General features: G+C 42.0%; 1 protein-coding gene across 10 annotated transcripts in view; it reads left to right on the top strand.

Moving 5' to 3' along the window:
- The window catches only part of TSPAN9 (tetraspanin 9), an 828,427-nt gene that overhangs the window by 349,561 nt on the left and 460,025 nt on the right, over positions 1-18,841 (top strand). For all 10 annotated transcript variants that reach the window (XM_085652565.1, XM_085652573.1, XM_085652568.1 and 7 more), the window contains one exon: positions 1,007-1,052. Coding sequence is in view for 3 of the 10 variants with exons in the window: in XM_085652562.1 (XP_085508688.1) it covers positions 1,007-1,052 (46 nt within the window). In the remaining 7 variants the exon portion in view is untranslated. The remainder of the gene's footprint in view (positions 1-1,006; positions 1,053-18,841) is intronic.

The raw sequence follows: 18,841 nt of genomic DNA, 5'->3' as shown, positions 1-18,841 counted from the left end.
CCCTGCCACTGCAATAAAATACCTTCCATTTGTCTGACCCAATACCTTTCCGATCGTCTAAGTGAAGGCTTTATGGGGGTCGTCACCCCTTTTGTTGAACATCTCAAGTAATCGTTTGTAGAGATATGTACATATGCATTTGGAACTTCAAAGGACTAAGTCTCAGATATGCATGAGTTTTATAAGTGCACACTTCCTCTTTTAATGTAGAGAATCAGGTGGAGAAGGATTTACAAGTGGAAACGTAGTCTGACATTTGTAGACCAAAGATTAAAGGTGTTTGTCAAAGTAACAAATTGATCAACCTTTCACCCATGTGATAGGCAATTTATTAAGAACTGACTTGGTAGGAAGCGCTACAGCGGTCAATAAGAGAAAACGTCTGTGAAATAAATTGACAACTATAAGTACCCCTAGTGGGGGAATGCAGAAGAGTGCCGTATATGCAAAATGCGTAGGGACAAAAAACTGGTGGATGACCTATTGGCCTGGGCAGTGATGCTTTCTGAACTGCTGGCTCAGTCTAGACTAATTGCCCCCTTAGACGCGTGAATTGATGTAGATGTAGAGATAGTATGGTGAAAATTTGGACTGAAAGATGTCTCCTGCCTTTTTGCATGTACTGGTTAAACGCGAACCGCCAACACTGTACAGTATTCCTACACTGCCTTTGTGACTATATTTGAGGCGGGGAGGGGGGCTTACAGTGATGTTTCTTTGTTAAAATACTGTGTTTTTTCCGGAGCATGTAAGTATTGGTATTGTAATTATAAAAATGCCAATAAAAACTTATACACAAAAAAAACCTATAAGTAACCTCAAAAAGAGTTTTAGTCTTTACCAGTTCAGGTATAATAAAACATCTGCAAAGAGGTCTAGCTTTTCAAAGGACCATTCACGACTAGCTTCCAGTAGTGCGACTCATGGATGGACATTATTATGATGGTGTTGTAAAATAGATGTTTTTTTATTTTGTGCGTCATTAACTTTTCTTTCACTTTTTCAGTATTCTAGTGAGGATCTCAAGAATTTTTCATTGGACATCCCAGAATGTAAGTGCAGAATTTTTATCTCATGTAAAATGAAATGTTATGCACTGTTAACTATATACACATTTTATTAAATTGAATACATTTCCATTGAAGACAGTATTCTCAGCTGGGATGAACTATGCTATAACCTTTGCCATAAAATTTCCATTCTATAAAATGTTTGCCTGAAAGGACTGGGATTCACAAATTCCATAAATATATATATTTTTTTAAATATTGATGCAATTTCGGTATACATACAAGTATCATCAGGGCCGTTTCTACCGTTAGACTGGGCGGCTGCCTTGGGCGGCAAAAGGGCTAGGGCGGCAAAAGGGGGAAACATTTTTTTAATTTTTGCATGCATATAATTCCAACTGGAACAGTCTGCATTCATTTAAGAAGTAACGGGTGAAGTTCTTTATGTATGTTATCCTTCTTTTCATTTTTATAATTTCAGTATTGTAAAGAAACCATAGAGAACCCATTTCATAACCTTTAAAAGCAGTATAAATAATGTCACCATTCTCGTGCAGACACATGGAAAAGAGTACACATGTAAGTGAACGTAAAAAAAGTAGGAAAAGCTACAAGTATATTGTATTTTAAATAACATCACTAAGTTTGCAAGGAACACTTTGCAGTGCTCCAAGTGTCAAATGGGAAAGTAAAATAGAAAGAAAAACGTGGAGATTAAGGGGGTCGTGAGAGATAACAAAGTGGAAAGGAGCACAACATACAGCACAATAAGTTATTTCTTAAAGTGTCAAACACAATTTCTTCCTAGTTTCCATGTCGTAGAACACTGCAACTTATTGGGAGACTAAATCTGTATGAGCAGTAAGGAATCCGGGCCTAGATTCACAAAAAGTCATTCAGAGATGGGCTGCATCATAAAAAGTTGTACTGCACTATGCAACTTTTTTGCCTCATGGTCAGGCAGCAGCACCTGTATGTGAGTGCAAGCACACCTGTTTGTACATGCTGTGCAGCGCACCCTAGCATAGTGGTGTGGAGTGGTCTGGCGGTACCAGTGTGTGGGTCCCCAGGGCCGTCAATCTTGTAGCGAGGGAAAGTGCTACCAGTGACTGCCCTGGGCATTATTTTTGGCCAGTCCCCGAGCGGTGCTTTATGCAGCAGCCAGTGACGGTGACTACGTTTTGCACGTCGCACCACCCTCTCTCTCGGCGCACGGAGGACGGACTGTTTGTGTTGGCTGCTCTGGTGCCTAGGAAATAAAATAACCGTGTCAGGTAATTGTTTTATAATTCACAAATTTAATTTGTTTTTAAGTAGTGCAAACAGGTGGCTAATAGCACACCACACATAAAAAAAATATATATGTGCCAAGAGCCTTATTTTTTCCATCACATCAATCTGAAATTCGTTTTTTGTTTTTTCACCCCAAAATACAGGTTCCGGTCTTATTATGGTCTTGAAATTGTGAAAAAAAGTCGAATAGCCATAATTTATTTTCTAACCTGCAATAAAAACAAGTTCACATTGTGCTCTGCCTCTTGCGCTTTAGCTTTTGGGGTTGTTTGTCACGATTTATGCGGCAAGACATAGCGGCGGCTAGATATGAAGTGTGTGATGCTTGACTTGCATGAATAAAATCATATAGCGAGACTCTCCAATCGACCTGTTTCTAGAGTCAGTTTGGCAGCTTTATATGATTTACCACTCAAATGTAGCCAGGCAACTATCCGCGCTGTGATGTTCTACGGCTACGTTTGCGCTCTATACACCCATATACAAAACATACATCGCTAATTAAATTGTGCCTCGGGGCTTAGATAATAGGTCAATATTACTCAACACAAAGGCACTCCTTTTTGACTTGGAAAGATAAAATGCTGAGCAGACTGTGCAAATATTTCAATTTGTGACCAGCTCACACTGCATATCTCTGCAGCAAACGTTTAACCTACTCATCTATTTTGCCATGTGCTCTTTGATTGTTGGTGTTGTTTATACTCAGGGCCACTTGAAATTAAGCCACAGGGGGAACCAAATTATGCGGAGAGTTGGCTAAATTATGCATCAAAAAAGGCAAATTATGCGGCATAACGAGGCACTTTTTGTGAACTAATGCATTAATTCTTCTAGCCTGGATGACGGGCAGGGGCGTAACACAGGCCCCCGCGGTGCGGGGAGGCCCCAAGCTCCAGGGGGCCCCCTCAGCACAGCACTCTTGCCGGAGAGCTCTTGATTGAGCATATGGACACTACAAAAGTACTGATGACAGTGGATCAGTGCATGGGTGTCAGAAATGGGGTTAACACTTTTCTGAGAGCCTTACTGCTCAGCTCCTGGTATCTATGAAACAAGCAGCAGCGAATCCCCAGAGCAGTGTTCGCTAAATTCTAGCTAAAGAACGCAACATAAGATTTCCAAACTAATTTTGCAAAATAAACAAAATAGACATTTAATGAGAAAAATGAAAAGAAGGTCATTAAAATGGGTCATTCATTTTTAAATTTTAAGGCAAAAAGAGCCTGGAAAAAGTAAAGTACTATGGAAAAACAACATTTTGTGATGGGCAGGGATGTAAGCACAATTTCAGGCTGACCAGAGTGAACACGGGTCAAATAGACCAAGCGGGTTGTCACAGCCAAAGGTTTTATCTGGAGACTGAGGGCATCATTTAATTTTTAGTAGATGGGTTACTCTGTGTCGGATATACCATCTGACTTATTACACCTGCATTATAGCCTATGGCAGATGGAATATCTATCACATTGTGATGGAGTAACCTGTCCGCTTTACTCTGAATCAGGTTCAAGTCCTGGGAAAGCTTGCTTTGGTCATCCCTGCAAACTCGAGCTCCTCAGGGTAGGATTCTGGGCACCAGCTCTCTCTCTCGATTCAGGTCTTCTTAAGAATCTAGTTCGCTTTAGTCAGCTGGGCCCTTTGAATCGTGTCATCCTGCTTTTGGTGCCCCTGAAGGCGGGTAAACATGAGGCCAATCACTTGCCCATTGGAGAGCAGGTACTGGGTGCCAGCAGGATTCAGGGTTCCTCGAGTTCTTGTGAGAGTCCTCTTCTTGCGGCAGTGTAAGCAGTCAGCATTTTATTCCAGCAGGGCCTTCTTCTTCATTTGGAGTCTTCCATGATCCAGAACTGTTCTGCGATGGTGGTGGTTGAAGTGCCAGATTTATCTTGTGCGCTTGCAAGTGACTGGAGAAAATCTCCCACCTAATCCTAGCTGTTTGTTTGCAGTTCTGCCACCTTCTTTCACAGCACTTATTCTTTCCCTTACTATAAAACTACCCAGGATCCCCTGTTTCACCATGGCAGGACCCAGCTACCACAAGGCACACTCTCTTCAGTTTTGTGGCCCCTCCCCTACCAAGTGGCGGCTGGTGAATTTTGAAAGTGGTGTGGCAAAAATATATCACTGTATATTATCAAAGGAGTGAGCGAAGGAAGCAAGCCTGACTCCCGGTGGGAAATGGCAGGGAGTTCTAACACTGAAAACTTTTTTTTTTTAAATAGTGTGATATTGATTTAACTGAAATCTACTAAATTCTTCTATGTAATTATTTTATAACACTACTCATCTAAGTGTAGGGTGTCATGGTGCGTACATCACACAGAGAGGCACAGCAAATCAGTGTGTAAATCAATGTATAGGAAATGTTACACAAGACATCGAGTCTTACAGGGTGTAGGAATCTCATATCATCCAAACTTCTAGACGTTATATGTGAAGAGTAAATGGCTGGGAGGAACATATAGTTTGAATATAAAACGTAATGGCAGGGGCGTAACACAGGCCCCCGCAGCCCCTGCAGTGCGGGGGGCCCCCAAGCACCAAGGGGCCCCCTCAGGACAGCACTCTGGCTGCAGAGCACCTGTTCGAGCCCAGAGGGGGCCCCTCCACCTGCATTGCAGGGAGGCCCCCTCCAGTTTCGTTACGCCAGTGCGTAATGGAGTTGATTGTAATTGTCTGTACTAACAAAACTTTATCACTTCCCGAAGAAATTAACATTTGCACTCTTAAAATAATAACAGATTGAGAAAAAATAAGTTTGTAAACCCATGACTTACAGTTTGCATGCAGCACCTTCATGGCAGTAAATAGATCACTGTACAATATTAGAATATTTCTATTTAGGAACTGGAAGTATCAAAATGACCTCAGTGTCAGAAGCAGTGGCCCACTTACCTGGCTAAATATTCTGTGATCTGCATGTTACACGGTATGCCTTGCAGCAGGCACTTTAATCCTCTATACTACTTTATGAGTCAAAACTGTGAATGGACAAAACAAAGAACTCTCCCAGAGCTGTGTTAATCCCTAGAGTCATCATTTCCAGTATAATCTCCTCAAAATTACTGGGCGGACATAGACTTCTGCATCAGGTGTCTTAACCCTGTAAAATGTTTTGAAATGCAGCCTCTTTGTGACCAGTTAGGTAATCTAGAACAGTTATACTGTCAAATATGTAAACAACCGCAATGGACCGCACTCCGCTAGCTCCTCCTCCGGGTCGCCCCAAGGGAAGCTGCTACATGAAGTTCTTGAGTGGTTCACCCCAGTGGGTGCAAGTAAGTACTTGTTGAACTGATGATCTCTGATGGAGTTCTTGAGTGGTTCACCCCAGTGGGTGCAAGTAAGTACTTGTTGAACTGATGATCTCTAGACCCGATACATGTCCCGGGTTTTAAAACTGTCAAATATGTGCTTGAGGCCATTTTCATTGCAGCAGATTTATTATGAAATACATTTGTAAATTGCCTGTCAGACTCTGATTTTAAAGCTCTGGCCGTTTGACTTAAACCCCCTTTCCTTTGGCACACATTGGAGTATTTTTTTCTTCAAATTCAGCACTTCCTCTTGCTGATAATTAAAGCAAAGACTGAACAATGAGTACAGAATATATATATGTATATATATATATATATATATAAAAAGTGTACAGAAGTGTGATTGTCATGGATGATGTAAATTTATAGGAAAAGTCAGGCTTCATTTGAAGGCAGTTTTATATCCCGGTAGGTGCTGTGCTGTTTTAGAGGAATTCTGCTCTGAAAGGATTCCTTTTCATAGTTGACTTGCCTGCGTGTTTCTGCACATCTTGAATGGCTTCACTTCAGTCTCTTATTGCAGCGGCAGGAACGTGCTGATCACAGCCGTATCAGGAATCAAGTTAGAGCTGAGTGTTGATCCTCTTTTCACTCCTGCTCCATCCGGACTACTGATAGGGCCTGGGGCGATTTTGTCTCACAGCCCCTGCATGCATCAATACTAGACAAGCTGTGCTGCAAAGAGCATGCGCAGCATGTCTATGGGTTGCGAATGCGTGAAGAGCGCTCTTCACACGTGCAATACATGGAGCTGATGCACCCCCTGCCCTGTGTTGTTCCTCTGTACACTTCCGTTGACACCTGCACAGACATTAAAGCAAAACGAACTGGCAAATCTGTCAGTTCGTCCATTTGCATTTCTGGAGGTTGTAAATGCACAGAGTAGCTTTTCCTCTCCTCCTGCGTGCCAGTGGTGGGAGGTCGCTGCCCTTGCACCACCTATGGACCAGCCGCCACTGCGCCCTACCTGACATGGCCAAAACGTGTTTTTCCTCCTACAGTGTCTGGATCCCAACTGTCTAGGAGTGTCATGGGGTTGAAGAAAGAACCCCTCCCTGTCCTCTCCGTGTCAAATGGTGGAGTGCTAAAGCTATCCTTTGATTTGCTAACTTTCCCTGTCTTTTCCCAGACAGATAATCCCTGTTTAGTGGTCAGCAGCTAACACCTATTTTTATTTCCTGGGCTCAGAGACAGGCCATTGTTTTCTTAGCCAGGGTTGGTAACCCCCTGCTTCCAAGGATGTATCTTCCAACTTTGGTGGTGGGATGCATCCCAAACCTCATTGTCTTTCTGTTATAACTTGGTCAAGCAGTCAGGGCCTAGACTAGCGGTGAGGTGAAGATTGAGAGCAGATACAGTATAATACAATATGTAAATGTGTGTCTGTTGATGCAACATGTACGAATAGGAAACCAGATTCTAGGACAGGAAAATTAAATGTCCGAATATTCATGGTAAAATGTTATGGGGCTGCAAATCATGCTTTATCTTGTGGATTGGGGTTAGAGTTTGCTGGTCCCTTGAAGTGCTCTCTCGTTGCTCAAAGGTGCTAGGGACACTGAGTCAGTGTCTTTGTTTCCAAGGGGAATTGGTCTTTAGGACTTGGCAATGAAGTGGACAGAGAGGTTGTTTAAACCTTGGAGAAAGTAGGGCTTGCACACCCAAAGTGCAAACACTGTTCACAAGATTTCTTTGAGCTTCTGGATTTGGTTAGCACACCAACCAGCCACATACGTTCTATGCCTTTCAAGGCATGGTCAGTGGAAGTAGTGGGAGTCCACCTCTTTGGCCATATTGCAGCACCCATGTGACTGAGAGCTCCAATGGCTGTAATAGATTCGTTCCTCAAAGGTGAACATGAAAAGCAATCATTTGACCCTGGAGGGAGTGTTTTTTCTACTCAGCTCACCTGCAATTTTATATATATATATATATCTATATATCTATATATATATATATATATATATATATATATATATATATATATATATATATATATATATATATATATATATATATATTCACTTAAAAAACCATAGGTTTCACACACGTTATAGTTAGGAATTAGCATTTAAAAAAACCTTGCAAATTCACTTAAAAAACCATAGGTTTCACACAGGTTATAGTTAGGTGGACATTTCACTCGTAAAAAACCAATGAAATTCCCCCGTTATAGTTAGTTCAGATAACTATAACTCGCGCGCCCGCAATCCACTGCTCATGACGTCACATATTACATCACTCATGACATGGTCAGTGGCATCACTCATGATATCACTGATGACATCATCCTTGTGATAGAGTGGCGGTCGCGCGAGTTATAGTTATCTGAACTAACTATAACGGGGGAATTTCATTGGTTTTTTTACGAGTGAAATGTCCACCTAACTATAACCGGTGTGAAACCTATGGTTTTTTAAGTGAATTTGCAAGGTTTTTTAAATGCTAATTCCTAACTATAACGTGTGTGAAACCTATGGTTTTTTAAGTGAATTTGTGCGGTTTTTTCAATGCTAAGTTATGTATTTATTAATATATATATATATTTTTTAAGGTTTTTCACCGTGCGTGCACCGTGCTATTTTCTCAGGAAATACTGATCAGATTGACACCAGACCTGCAAAAGGCACTTCCCTAACCTGAGGACTACCTCTCTGCCAAATTTCAAGTAATTTTGTTCAGCCGTTCGGGCTGTACCTTCGACTAAAGGTCCTATGGAAAAATGCATGGGGAAAACGCGTTTTGGGACCCCCTTTTTTCTCGGCCCCCGCTTGACGAATCACCCCGAGACTTTCAGGGTAGGAGCTGAGCGGAGCGCCACATTAGTTTTGAAAATTTCGGGAAGATTCGTCAACCGGCGCCAAAGTTATTCAAAATAGAATTTTGAGATTTCCTATGGAAACACGGTCCTAACTATAACTATCTACTGGCGACCGCCAGTAGATAATATATATATATATATCTCCAATCCCAACTCAGTGCAACACTGATCCTGCCATGATCTCGCCACTTGCGACGGCGGTCCGTGATTAGGTGGCAAACCTTATTATCCAAAACACTCGCTGTGCAACTTCACCAGGAAACAGCGACCACGGACACAAATGACTTCTTAAGCAGTTGTTTTATTCGGCAACAATATGGCAACTCGACGAGGTCTCGAAACGGAATATATATATTTATATAAGTTTTATATAGCCCGAACTAGACCTGAAGGTATCAGAGTGCTTTACATGAGCACTAGTTTTGTTACAGATGGACACATTCATTTTTGTTAGGCAAGGGGAGATTACGTGATTTGCCCAGAATCACAGGATGTTGAGCATGGTTGCCGAGACTCGAACCCGGTTCTCCTGATTCGAGGTCGACCCTCTACCCGTAACGCTACAGATTGCGCTCAGCTAGCCCTGACCCTGTCTCAAGTGAATGTAGAGGGGGCCTTGTGACACTCTATATTTGTGTCTTTTCACTCCCTTGGCTGGCGGGGGCTTCCATGCCAGAAAGGTCCACAGTAGGGTCAGTTCATACCAACAGAGCATCAGGCTTTGTCCAAGCGTGGAGTAAATGGGTAGCCTGCAGCTCTACATTTGGGCAGCACCAAAAATCCGTGTCCTTAGAGATGCTCCTTTTTCTGGGAAGGTGGTATAGCTGTATATGTTTCGTCCTTGACAGCTGGAAGCTCCCTATTTCCAGTCTGTTCATTTGCGGTAGAGTTGCCCTGCTCAGGGATAATGCTAAGTAGGGAAAGACTTACCCTGGTCCCAGAATGCATGGGCTTGTAGGGTGCTTATGTAACTTCAAGTAGGCACATTTTCCAGGGGTGTACTGTGGTGAAAAGACTGCATCTATTCCCTCCAGAAAAATGCTGAAGACACAAATGGAAAGTGGAAAAATGTGCAGGAGGTGCTGTCCCCTGTGTTTCTCTGGAGGCAGCACCTTCCTTCCTCTTGCACCACCGTTCACACAGACAGATGCCGAGGATCACCTACGGACAGAGGACTGAAGATGTTTGCAAATCCATCTGTACTTTTCAATGACCGCGATCATCGCTGCAAGATAAATCCACTTAATATTCACGAAGATTCCCATCCAATCAAACAATTAGCACGAATAGGCCTCATTTACCCAGTGACACTGGACGTAGTTTACAAATGAAGAAAAATAAGCATCACTCAGGGGTGAAGCTACCAAACCCCCCAAAATACACAAATGCTGCCATTAGTTCACACCACTAAGTGTTCAAGGTAGGACTCCCTCAAAGCTCCAGAGTGGAGTGACCAGGTGAGGGTCTCCACAGTGACAAGGCACACAAAGTGGAGTTTGGAATATGGGCAATGAGGAATTAGAGGGCCTTCAAACGTAGCCTAAGTGCTTTTTTTTAAATGGTTTGTTTTGACCGCAGTTGGGTAATGTCTACGACGGACTGGAAAGTTTAACTTTGAATATGATTTAAACCAGGCTTCTCCAGGTAGTAGCTCCTGATCTACTTTTCAGCTCACTGCAAGTAGCTCTCCTGGGTGCATTCCAGCCTACTAACTAGGAAGCACATGCTGGGTGGAATTAATATAGCTGTACCGGAATTGGAAGGAATGTATTAGAGATTAAAATGTATGCACTCTCAGAACTCATAACCTGATATTTGGAGAAAAATAATTGCATGTCCAAAATATATTTAAAGTTAATATTTGAGTGCTAATGTATTTTGTCTGACGCTGTCACTATTACATCACTAATAATTGTAGTAGCCCGGATGATTTTCATTGACCATAAGTAGCTCTTATTACAGAAAAGTCTGAGATCCCTGGTGTAGAATATGCGCTGAGCCCAGGTAGATTGGTTTGAGCCCATGCTACAGAGATCTCGAACATTCAGATCACAGGGTGTAAACACGAAGACAGGAGTTGGGTAATAAAATATATTCTGCCTCTAAAAGACTGTTCCGTGTGTTGTCTCCGTCACATAAGTCGTCGGCAGTAGTAGCTTTTCTGGTGCCCTTCAAAACACAAGAATTTCTCCCACCTTCAAATGACATGGGGCGGCGGCAGGACCCAAGTAATTGATCAAGTAAGAACAGAATTTATATTGCACTGCAGGTTTGTTCACGTTGCCAACAAAATAGAAAACTAATTACTTACGTGAATTAAATCTATGTCGAACCTTTGTGCAATAGCAGGACACTGAGAGCGCAATGTGTGGTTTACTTCGATGTCTCAGCCAAATGGGCCATATCCAAATAAAACGGGCCAATGAGTCCGGTGATATCCAAATATTTTACAATATTTGCCCTGTGTCTCCCTTTATGGTATGCCCTAAGAGTAAAAATCCGACTTCCTGCGGCCCTTCTGGCTCTCTTCGCACGTACACATTCACTTCATTACTCCCTACCTTTCTTTCACCCTCCTCTTCTCTCTTTCTTCCATTTAGGACGCCCCTTGTTCTGATATTATATTGTGGAGTTTTTTTTATACTTTCCACCTGTTTCAATATAAGTGATGCCGCTCTTAGTCTTTGTGCTATGTGCGGATGCCTTCGAGGGGAGAGCGCTTTATAATAATGCATTAAACTAATAATAGGCTAGCAGAAAAGTGTTGCCAAAGAGAGTCTTCGGAGCACTATGCAAACACCTGTTATGTTAGCTTGGCTATGTACATGGCATACGATAATTATACCGCATCATAAGCATTATCGAAGAATTAAAATAACGAGGGCCCTGTTATGTCGAAAACAATTATGCTTTATTTTTTGTGCTGGGCGAGAAAGGTATGTGTTGCTGGTAGCACATCAACAAATGTTTGTAGGTTCGTGCTGTTAGATTTCATAATTACGTTTAACAAAGCCTGTTATGGTTGAAGTGCATGGTGCCTGCCGCCTACGACCGTTTTACGGTCAGTTTCTTCTTACAAATATTGAGACAGTGACATTTTAAAGTAAACACTGTACTCCCATGAGACGTAAAACCGCAGTGGCCATTATTTTCAATATCAATGGCTTTACACAATAGTCCCGCACTTCAGTGATTTTTAGGTCGAGCCTAGAGGCAGCGCGCATTCGCTGCTTAGCAAGACTTGTTGTAGTGGAGTAGGGAATAGAAGCCCCACCCATATTTGTTATTGACTTGTGTCATTGTCCGTCCTAAATGCTGGCTTCTGATTCGTAATTAGGCGTGTTAGTCCCTCCTTAGTACCGCCTCCTATCCATTTGCCACCTCCATGGCGACTGGCCCTTTTACTTCGGTTGCTACAATGTACCTGTTATTTAGTCTTTATGCACTATTTTTTTGATCCCGTTTCTCTTCTGTAGGCACGACGTGCTTTGGTGCCTTCTTTACCCCGCTCCCGCCCAGCCTCCTGTTGTCATGACTTCTTTAACACCCCCTCCCACCTGTTGTCCGTGCCTTCTTCATCCCCGTTGTCTGTGCCTTCTGTCCCCCGCCCACCCGTACTCCCTCCCTCCCTGTTGTCCGTGATGCCTACCATTTGCTATGCAGTAGGTCTCGCATTTACACGCGTTTGAGCTATTGGCATTGTAAATGACAATGCCGTTTATTTATGTTTTGGTTTTTAAAACATAAATAAAATGCATTGGCATTGTAAATGAGAATAGCTTAAACTTGCATAAATGTGAGACCTATTGCATTACAAATGCGTGTGTTACATGCAGCTCACTGGCATGCAGGTTTTCAGTTGGAACAATCACGGCTGCGCGCCTTGCCCACTTTATGCGGCTCGAGCTGCCTCCTTCCCCCGCCTCTCAGGAGAAAGGGCTGCTGCTTGCGCCACAATTACAGGCCGCCAGCCTGCACCCGAGCCGCGCTCCTCGCACAAGGGGACTTGAGAAAGCGCTCCTCAGCTGACGGGAGAAATGACCAAAGGGATCATTCCCTGCAGATAAGGTATGTATAGCAAAGGAGAGGCAGGGCCTTGCGCACAGCATTCCCCTCTCCTTCAATGTCTAGAGCCCTTTGCCTCAGATTGTGTGTTATGTTTGTGCTCTTGGGTCTGTTTACTCTTCGTCTTCCAGTGCATATTAACCAATGCTCCGCATGTAAAGCTGCTGTTCTTCCATTAAGGGGGCACTTAGAGTCTGTTTTGTCGGGGTAGGTGGAGGGGTGTGGTGGGGTCACCAGAGCACATTCTCTGCCTTTGATTATTAGTCAAGCTCCCGCCGTTGTAAGCCAAAATTCACTTATAAAACAAATTGCATATTCAAGGTTGTTTCTGCGAGTCAACAGCAATGTGCTGCTGCATGAATGTTGTGATTATTACAAAAAATGTTTTCATGCACATAAAAGATAATTTTTTTGCAAACTATCGAAAACAAGAGAAGGAACTGCTTGACGTCCAAAAACTTAGTTGGCAGTAAGGAGCCAGCTTTGGTTACCTTTTTAGGTCTCGCCTGAGCCAGCGCTTTAGCGCTGCTCTGGCTAGAGTTTTAGTAAGCGGGATTTGGAAGTGCAAACTAGTGGCTTTTCAGGCCTCTAGCTACAGTGCATGTGCGCCGGGAGTGCGCACCAGTTGTCTGCCTGCGTGATCACTTTCACGGCCGCTTTGATGTTCTCAGTGAGCCGCGCGGCCACTGAGAACATCAAAGCGGCCGCGAAAGTGCACACCATATGCTCTGCTCGCATCTCCCTCCTCCATTTTCGGAACATGGTTCGCGGCCGCTTTGATGTTCTCCTATCGTGCAGCTGACATTTCTCGTTGGCATCAAAAGGAGCCTGTCTTCTGCAATCTGTCCTAGGTTTTTCTCACTCACTCTCAAGAGTCTTTGAATAAACTGCCCGGAGTTGTACAAAATCACGAACGCAAATGGCGTTCAAGTTCTTAAACTTTAGCAAATGCCATCGTAAGCCAGAGCCGACTAATTCATATTCGGAAGCCAGCTGAGGTTTGTGATGAAGAGGGGGCTACGTGCGCAGACTCGTCTCCATTACACCCAGGGCACAAGCCCTAAACAAGCATTGGCATAGCCAATAGATCTCGCCTTTGGGACCTTATAAGTGTTTAGCCATGCAACAGTTGCATAACTGAATACTTATAAGGTCCCAAAAGTGAGACCTATTGGCTATCCCAATGCTTGTTTTCCTTGCTGCTATTTGTAGGTTTGACTTTTAATCACCTTGAAACACCGAGAATCCCAGCTCCCCCGCTAACAACCACGGAGTGTGATCCTGAGCGTGTGTTCTAATACCTTCTTTTCTTTATTTACAAACATATTGGGCGTACAGGAATGGTCTGAGCACTGGCTGTTTTTTGGGCACCATGTTACAGATTGTGAGCGTACACAGCCTCTGCACAGTTGTGTGCCTGGGGCCAGGGCTTTAAGTGGGATGAAAAAACTGGGGGGTCTCTCAAAGGGGTGTGGCCAATGTAATTAAGGGCATGGTTTAATACATAAGCTAAAAATCTGCGCTTATCATAGTGTACCGCCCGACTTGTATTTTGCTGTTTCTGTCATTGCATCCAGATATATGATACAACAAGTAACATCATAACTACAAGTCAGGACTATTGGCGTTGTCAATGGTTGTTAGTTGCTTAAAATAAATAAGTAGCAACTATGGCTTGTATATAATATTGAAAAAACTTTCACTTAAAGCCTTGGTGACATCACAATAATTTTGCTACTCCTGAGTTTCAAAAAGAGAATGGAAATCCGATGAGAAAATGACTCTTTAAAGGAGTTCCCTTCTCCTACAGCGTTCACCTGGCATGACTTCCTGCCGTAACTTCTCCACGAGTGAGGAGTGTGAGCACACGCACATCAAAAAAAACGGACCCCCTGTACCAGGGCACAAAACAGAGCCCGATAGAGACCTGTTTCGAGGCCCCCTTTAAAAAACTGCTGGTGCTCAGCACCGGTGAGACCCGTCCCACTTAAAGCCCTGCCTGGGGTATTTTTTGTAATGGAACTGCAGAAGCTTCCATGCTTCCTGGTCGTCGTGTGTGGGATAATGAAATGCCTCTTCATTTTCTTTTGGTATAGTAGCCGGGGCTCGTGTGTCTGTAGCCAGCGACAGATACCAGCCCGAACACCTGTTGTACTGTTCAGGGATAAACAGCTGGTTTTGATATTTTTTTAAGCCAGATCACAGCTTGTCATTTTCGATGATAAGTACTGTAGATTTGGATGACCTCATTCGATATAATGGGCAGTACCCGAGTAAAAGTGTATTGCCAAAGGTATGCTGTTGGAATGGTTTCCTCTGGTGTGCAAGTGCTAGGAAGACCATGTTAAAAAATATTATTTTTTTAAATGAATCTTTGTGAGTGGACATAGCAGTAGGCCTGGGCAGTAAATTCCATTCCGCTCGCGGAATTTGCAGAATTTGGTAATTTCGCGACTTCGTGGAATTTTTTGCTTGTTCGCGTTCTCAAAATGCCTGTTCGTGAGATATTTCCCCCCCGAGCACGCAAACAGCATTCGCGAACAGGAAAAAAGCATTGCGAACTAGCAATTCCGCGTGTTCGCGGAATTTCTGCATGCTCGTGGAGATTTTTTACCATTTTGCAGAGCTTTGCGTAGCGCGACTACGCAAATTCCGCCCACCCCTACATAGCAGTACTTCTTCCGAAGAAATATTGCTAAAAAATAACTACAAATTAAGGTGAACGCTATTTCAACTGGTATCTATGAACTTCGGTTTCCGTGGATATTCATTTGGCATTAAAGGACTCATCTGACAGACAGAATTCTGTGGAAGCAGAGTCGGCCCCGTAGCTGCTAGAGGTCAGGAGGCTGTGCGCTATAGAGGCTGGTGGAAGTAAACACTGGCAGGAAGTGATGTCATCACGGTGCAAGAAATAGCACATGAATGTACATTTTTTGTGTGGGGTTAAAATACAGGAGAACTGACATCAAGACCTTTAAGAGGCATGTACAAAACATACTTTAGCAATTCCCATGTGTCTATTCAGTAGACATGAAAGTACCAATATTCCACTATCAAAAATTGTAAGCAGGAAAAGTAGCAGGTTTACCTACAACACAATGGGTACACAATGCACACATCTACAACAGTCGGTTGTACAGATCAGATTACTTTGCAACAGAAAACTAAATCTTTCTGTAGCCAGATACTAAAAAAAGAAAATATTTCACAAAAAAGTGGATAAAATAGTGTCAGATTCTATTAGTTAACTTTTTTGGCTTCGTAGCAGTTTGTTTTTGTAATGCTACGACACCATTATTGAAACTAAAAAAAAAACATTGTAAATTAGGTTCATTTAATACTAAAGTAAATAGTGAGAGATTAAAGGTGCAGTGCACCTGAGTGTACTCACTTTGTATTGCATCCATGGGTGTGTTTGTCAGAATTGTGTGTGCACTGCTAAGATATCAGAGTAAATGTACATAGCTGCATTCAGAGGTGAAAAACCTGATGTCTCAGCCCTTTATCTTTTTTTAACCATATTTTATTGGCTTTTAGACATCATCAATAAACATGAACATTCCCAGTTTCATATCTAGCGCATATTGTACATAGCGCTTGTCTCAGCCTTTCATCATTGAAATTGAGAAAATATGTGCCATTGAGTTCAAATATGGTATTATGAATGCTCCAAGAAGGAAGACGCTATTTTGAAGGCCCCTGGTTTTCTACCATTTATATTTTGATATTTCCACCAGTATTCTCCTTGGGTAATGTGACTGGTGCCCGGGCAAAGTGCTCCAATAGTGTGGTAAGGTTAAAGGTGAAATGTGGCATACAGCCGCCTTAGAAATCAGATCACTCAAGATCCCAGGCACCTGTCCTCTGAGTCGAGTCACACCAGCAGCGCCAGGTGTTTATGCCGCAATTGAGAGCTCTGGAGCTGAGGCTGAAGGCACTGCGAGTTCCTCACAGTGCCTGCAGTCAGTCAAAAACGGGTTCAGAATATATGGCCATCCATCCTCGACCTCTCAGCAGGGCACAGGGCAGTGGTCACATACTCCTGTTGTTAATTGTGATTCTGTGGAAATGGGTGTGTTAAAGTCTAGGCCCATTTACACATTTCTATCCAGAGGGTACAGGCCTATCCAGTGGAGTGAGCGGTGAAAGGAATCAAATAACTGGTGTCATCTCAATATAGTGCAACCAAAGTGGTTGCACATTGATTCTACTCTACTCTTTGATCCGAGTTTAGTACGTTTAATTTTAAGTTCAGAAACAAGTCAATATAGATTAGTTTCAATATGATCCTATAAAAATACAGAAAAAACGAAGTAAGTTCAAATCTCCTTGAGAGATGAACCCTATATAGTACAAAACAAATGACTAACTCTAAGGTGACAACGCAGATAATCAGAAAGATTAAATGATGGTTAAATTGCATCAGATGATTATCTTTAACAAGCATGAGCAACCTAACATTCTCTTCTCTACCTAAAAGGGCAACCCTAAACTATATTTGAATAAGGACATATTCAAATTTGGAAAAGAGGAAAGGTGTCAGCCATCAGAGTCTTCTATAGAAACTCTGATAATTGTTCAAGTAGCTTAAAGCCACGCAAGCAGCGGCATAGGTCTGCTCCCTAAGGAAACCCAAGATGGACTCTCTCCCTAACTAAACACAACACATTATATCGTTTGCAGTTGATGTGACACTCTCATGTGGCTCCTCTTAGGGAAATTTCCATATCTCTGGCTCAATTGGAAAACTTCAGTACCTTTTCCAGCTGGATACATAGTATCTCTAATTGTCCTTGGCCATTCCTTTCCAATGAGAACCCCTCTCCTGACTTGTTACCGCAATTCCTTCGGCTGACTCCTCCGGCTGACTCCTCCTTCCCATACTTTGCTATCTATTAACACACGAGTCCTTTATTTTAAATTTGAAGTTAATCCACCTGCAATAGACGCAGCTCAGCAACATACATTCCATAAAGAAGGCTAAACATAAATTACATTTCAAATCTCAACGCGAGCAGTAACTGAATGAATTTCTGATCTAGGCGAGCAGTAACTGAAAGAATTTCTTCTCTAGACCTAGTTTTTCTAAGTTAGCATGTGCACAGGGCTACAGAATACGTACACCTTCCTACAACATAATAAATGCAACTGCTTGAAGCACGAATAAGTGAGACGAATTATAAATGTTTCAATGTAAATGCAGCCGCACTTGATTAACTCAAATTATGTGTAATATGAAATATCAGTTGCACACATCCTAATTAAGTATCTCAAAATAAATTGTATTATATTTTCTCCTGACACGTTAATAACCTACTTGTCACATAACCATATTAATCACATTCTAAATACATGTATATCAAACAAAACACCCATTAGCATATAATACCCTCTTCCTTTTAGTACATTAGTCATGACAAAGTATGTCTGAGTGCTGACTATTTGTGAGTATGGTGCACTCCTATATTATCTTCAGATGTGATCAAGATTACACTTCTTCAGGTGTGTTGGCACCCCCATCATGGGGGTACACAGTCTTCAAAATAATACCAAGGCTAAAGCAACGAAAATGCGGTGCTTGCTCGCTACTTAAAAGTCATCCCTAACTTTTACTGTTTGGAAAAAGGGGACCCCTACTAAACTGATAGACTTGCTATATGTAAGGAGAAAAGCTAATTATGTAAATTGTTATAGCAAGTGGATAAACAAAAAGTAAAACAAATACTAGGTGTATAATAGGAAAGTAACCATTCTCAACCGTAAAGATAGGAAGGGAAAAAGAAATATTTCTTCCACACACAAATATTGATTAGAAAAATATATAAAATGTTTATTTTTCACTTTTTATCCTTCATTGGGAACTATTGAGTTATTGATTATTCTTTGTTGCATATAATTCATCATTACACATTTATACAAACATAATGCACAAACAGAATTGATCAAGACAATACAATGAATAAAGAACATTAGACAATGAAATATATAAAAATAATCATATAGAGTTGATAGAAGCAATGCGGTAGATGGAAAACTACACGCGTTTCGGCATACAGCCTTCGTCAGGAAACAGTCTATTGCTTAAAGCTGTGTAGAATATATAAACAACATACAATGTGATGGTTACATTTTTATAGTAATAAATCAAATACACCTAGATTTGAATATTTATAGTCTTTTTACATTATTATCAAAAAAACACACACACATAAATATATTTTAACTAAGACGATATATGTTGGTTCTATAATTATTATACAAACATTTAGAAAAAAAAAAGGATACACCCATGTTGTCAGGAAAAATGCACTCAAGTTACTTAGCACACA

This window comes from Triturus cristatus, chromosome 4_1 (genome assembly GCF_964204655.1).
Source record: "Triturus cristatus chromosome 4_1, aTriCri1.1, whole genome shotgun sequence".
NCBI classification, from domain to species: Eukaryota; Metazoa; Chordata; class Amphibia; order Caudata; family Salamandridae; genus Triturus; species Triturus cristatus.
The sequence above is the reverse complement of the archived record's forward strand: the minus strand, read 5'-3'. Positions and strand labels throughout refer to the sequence as shown.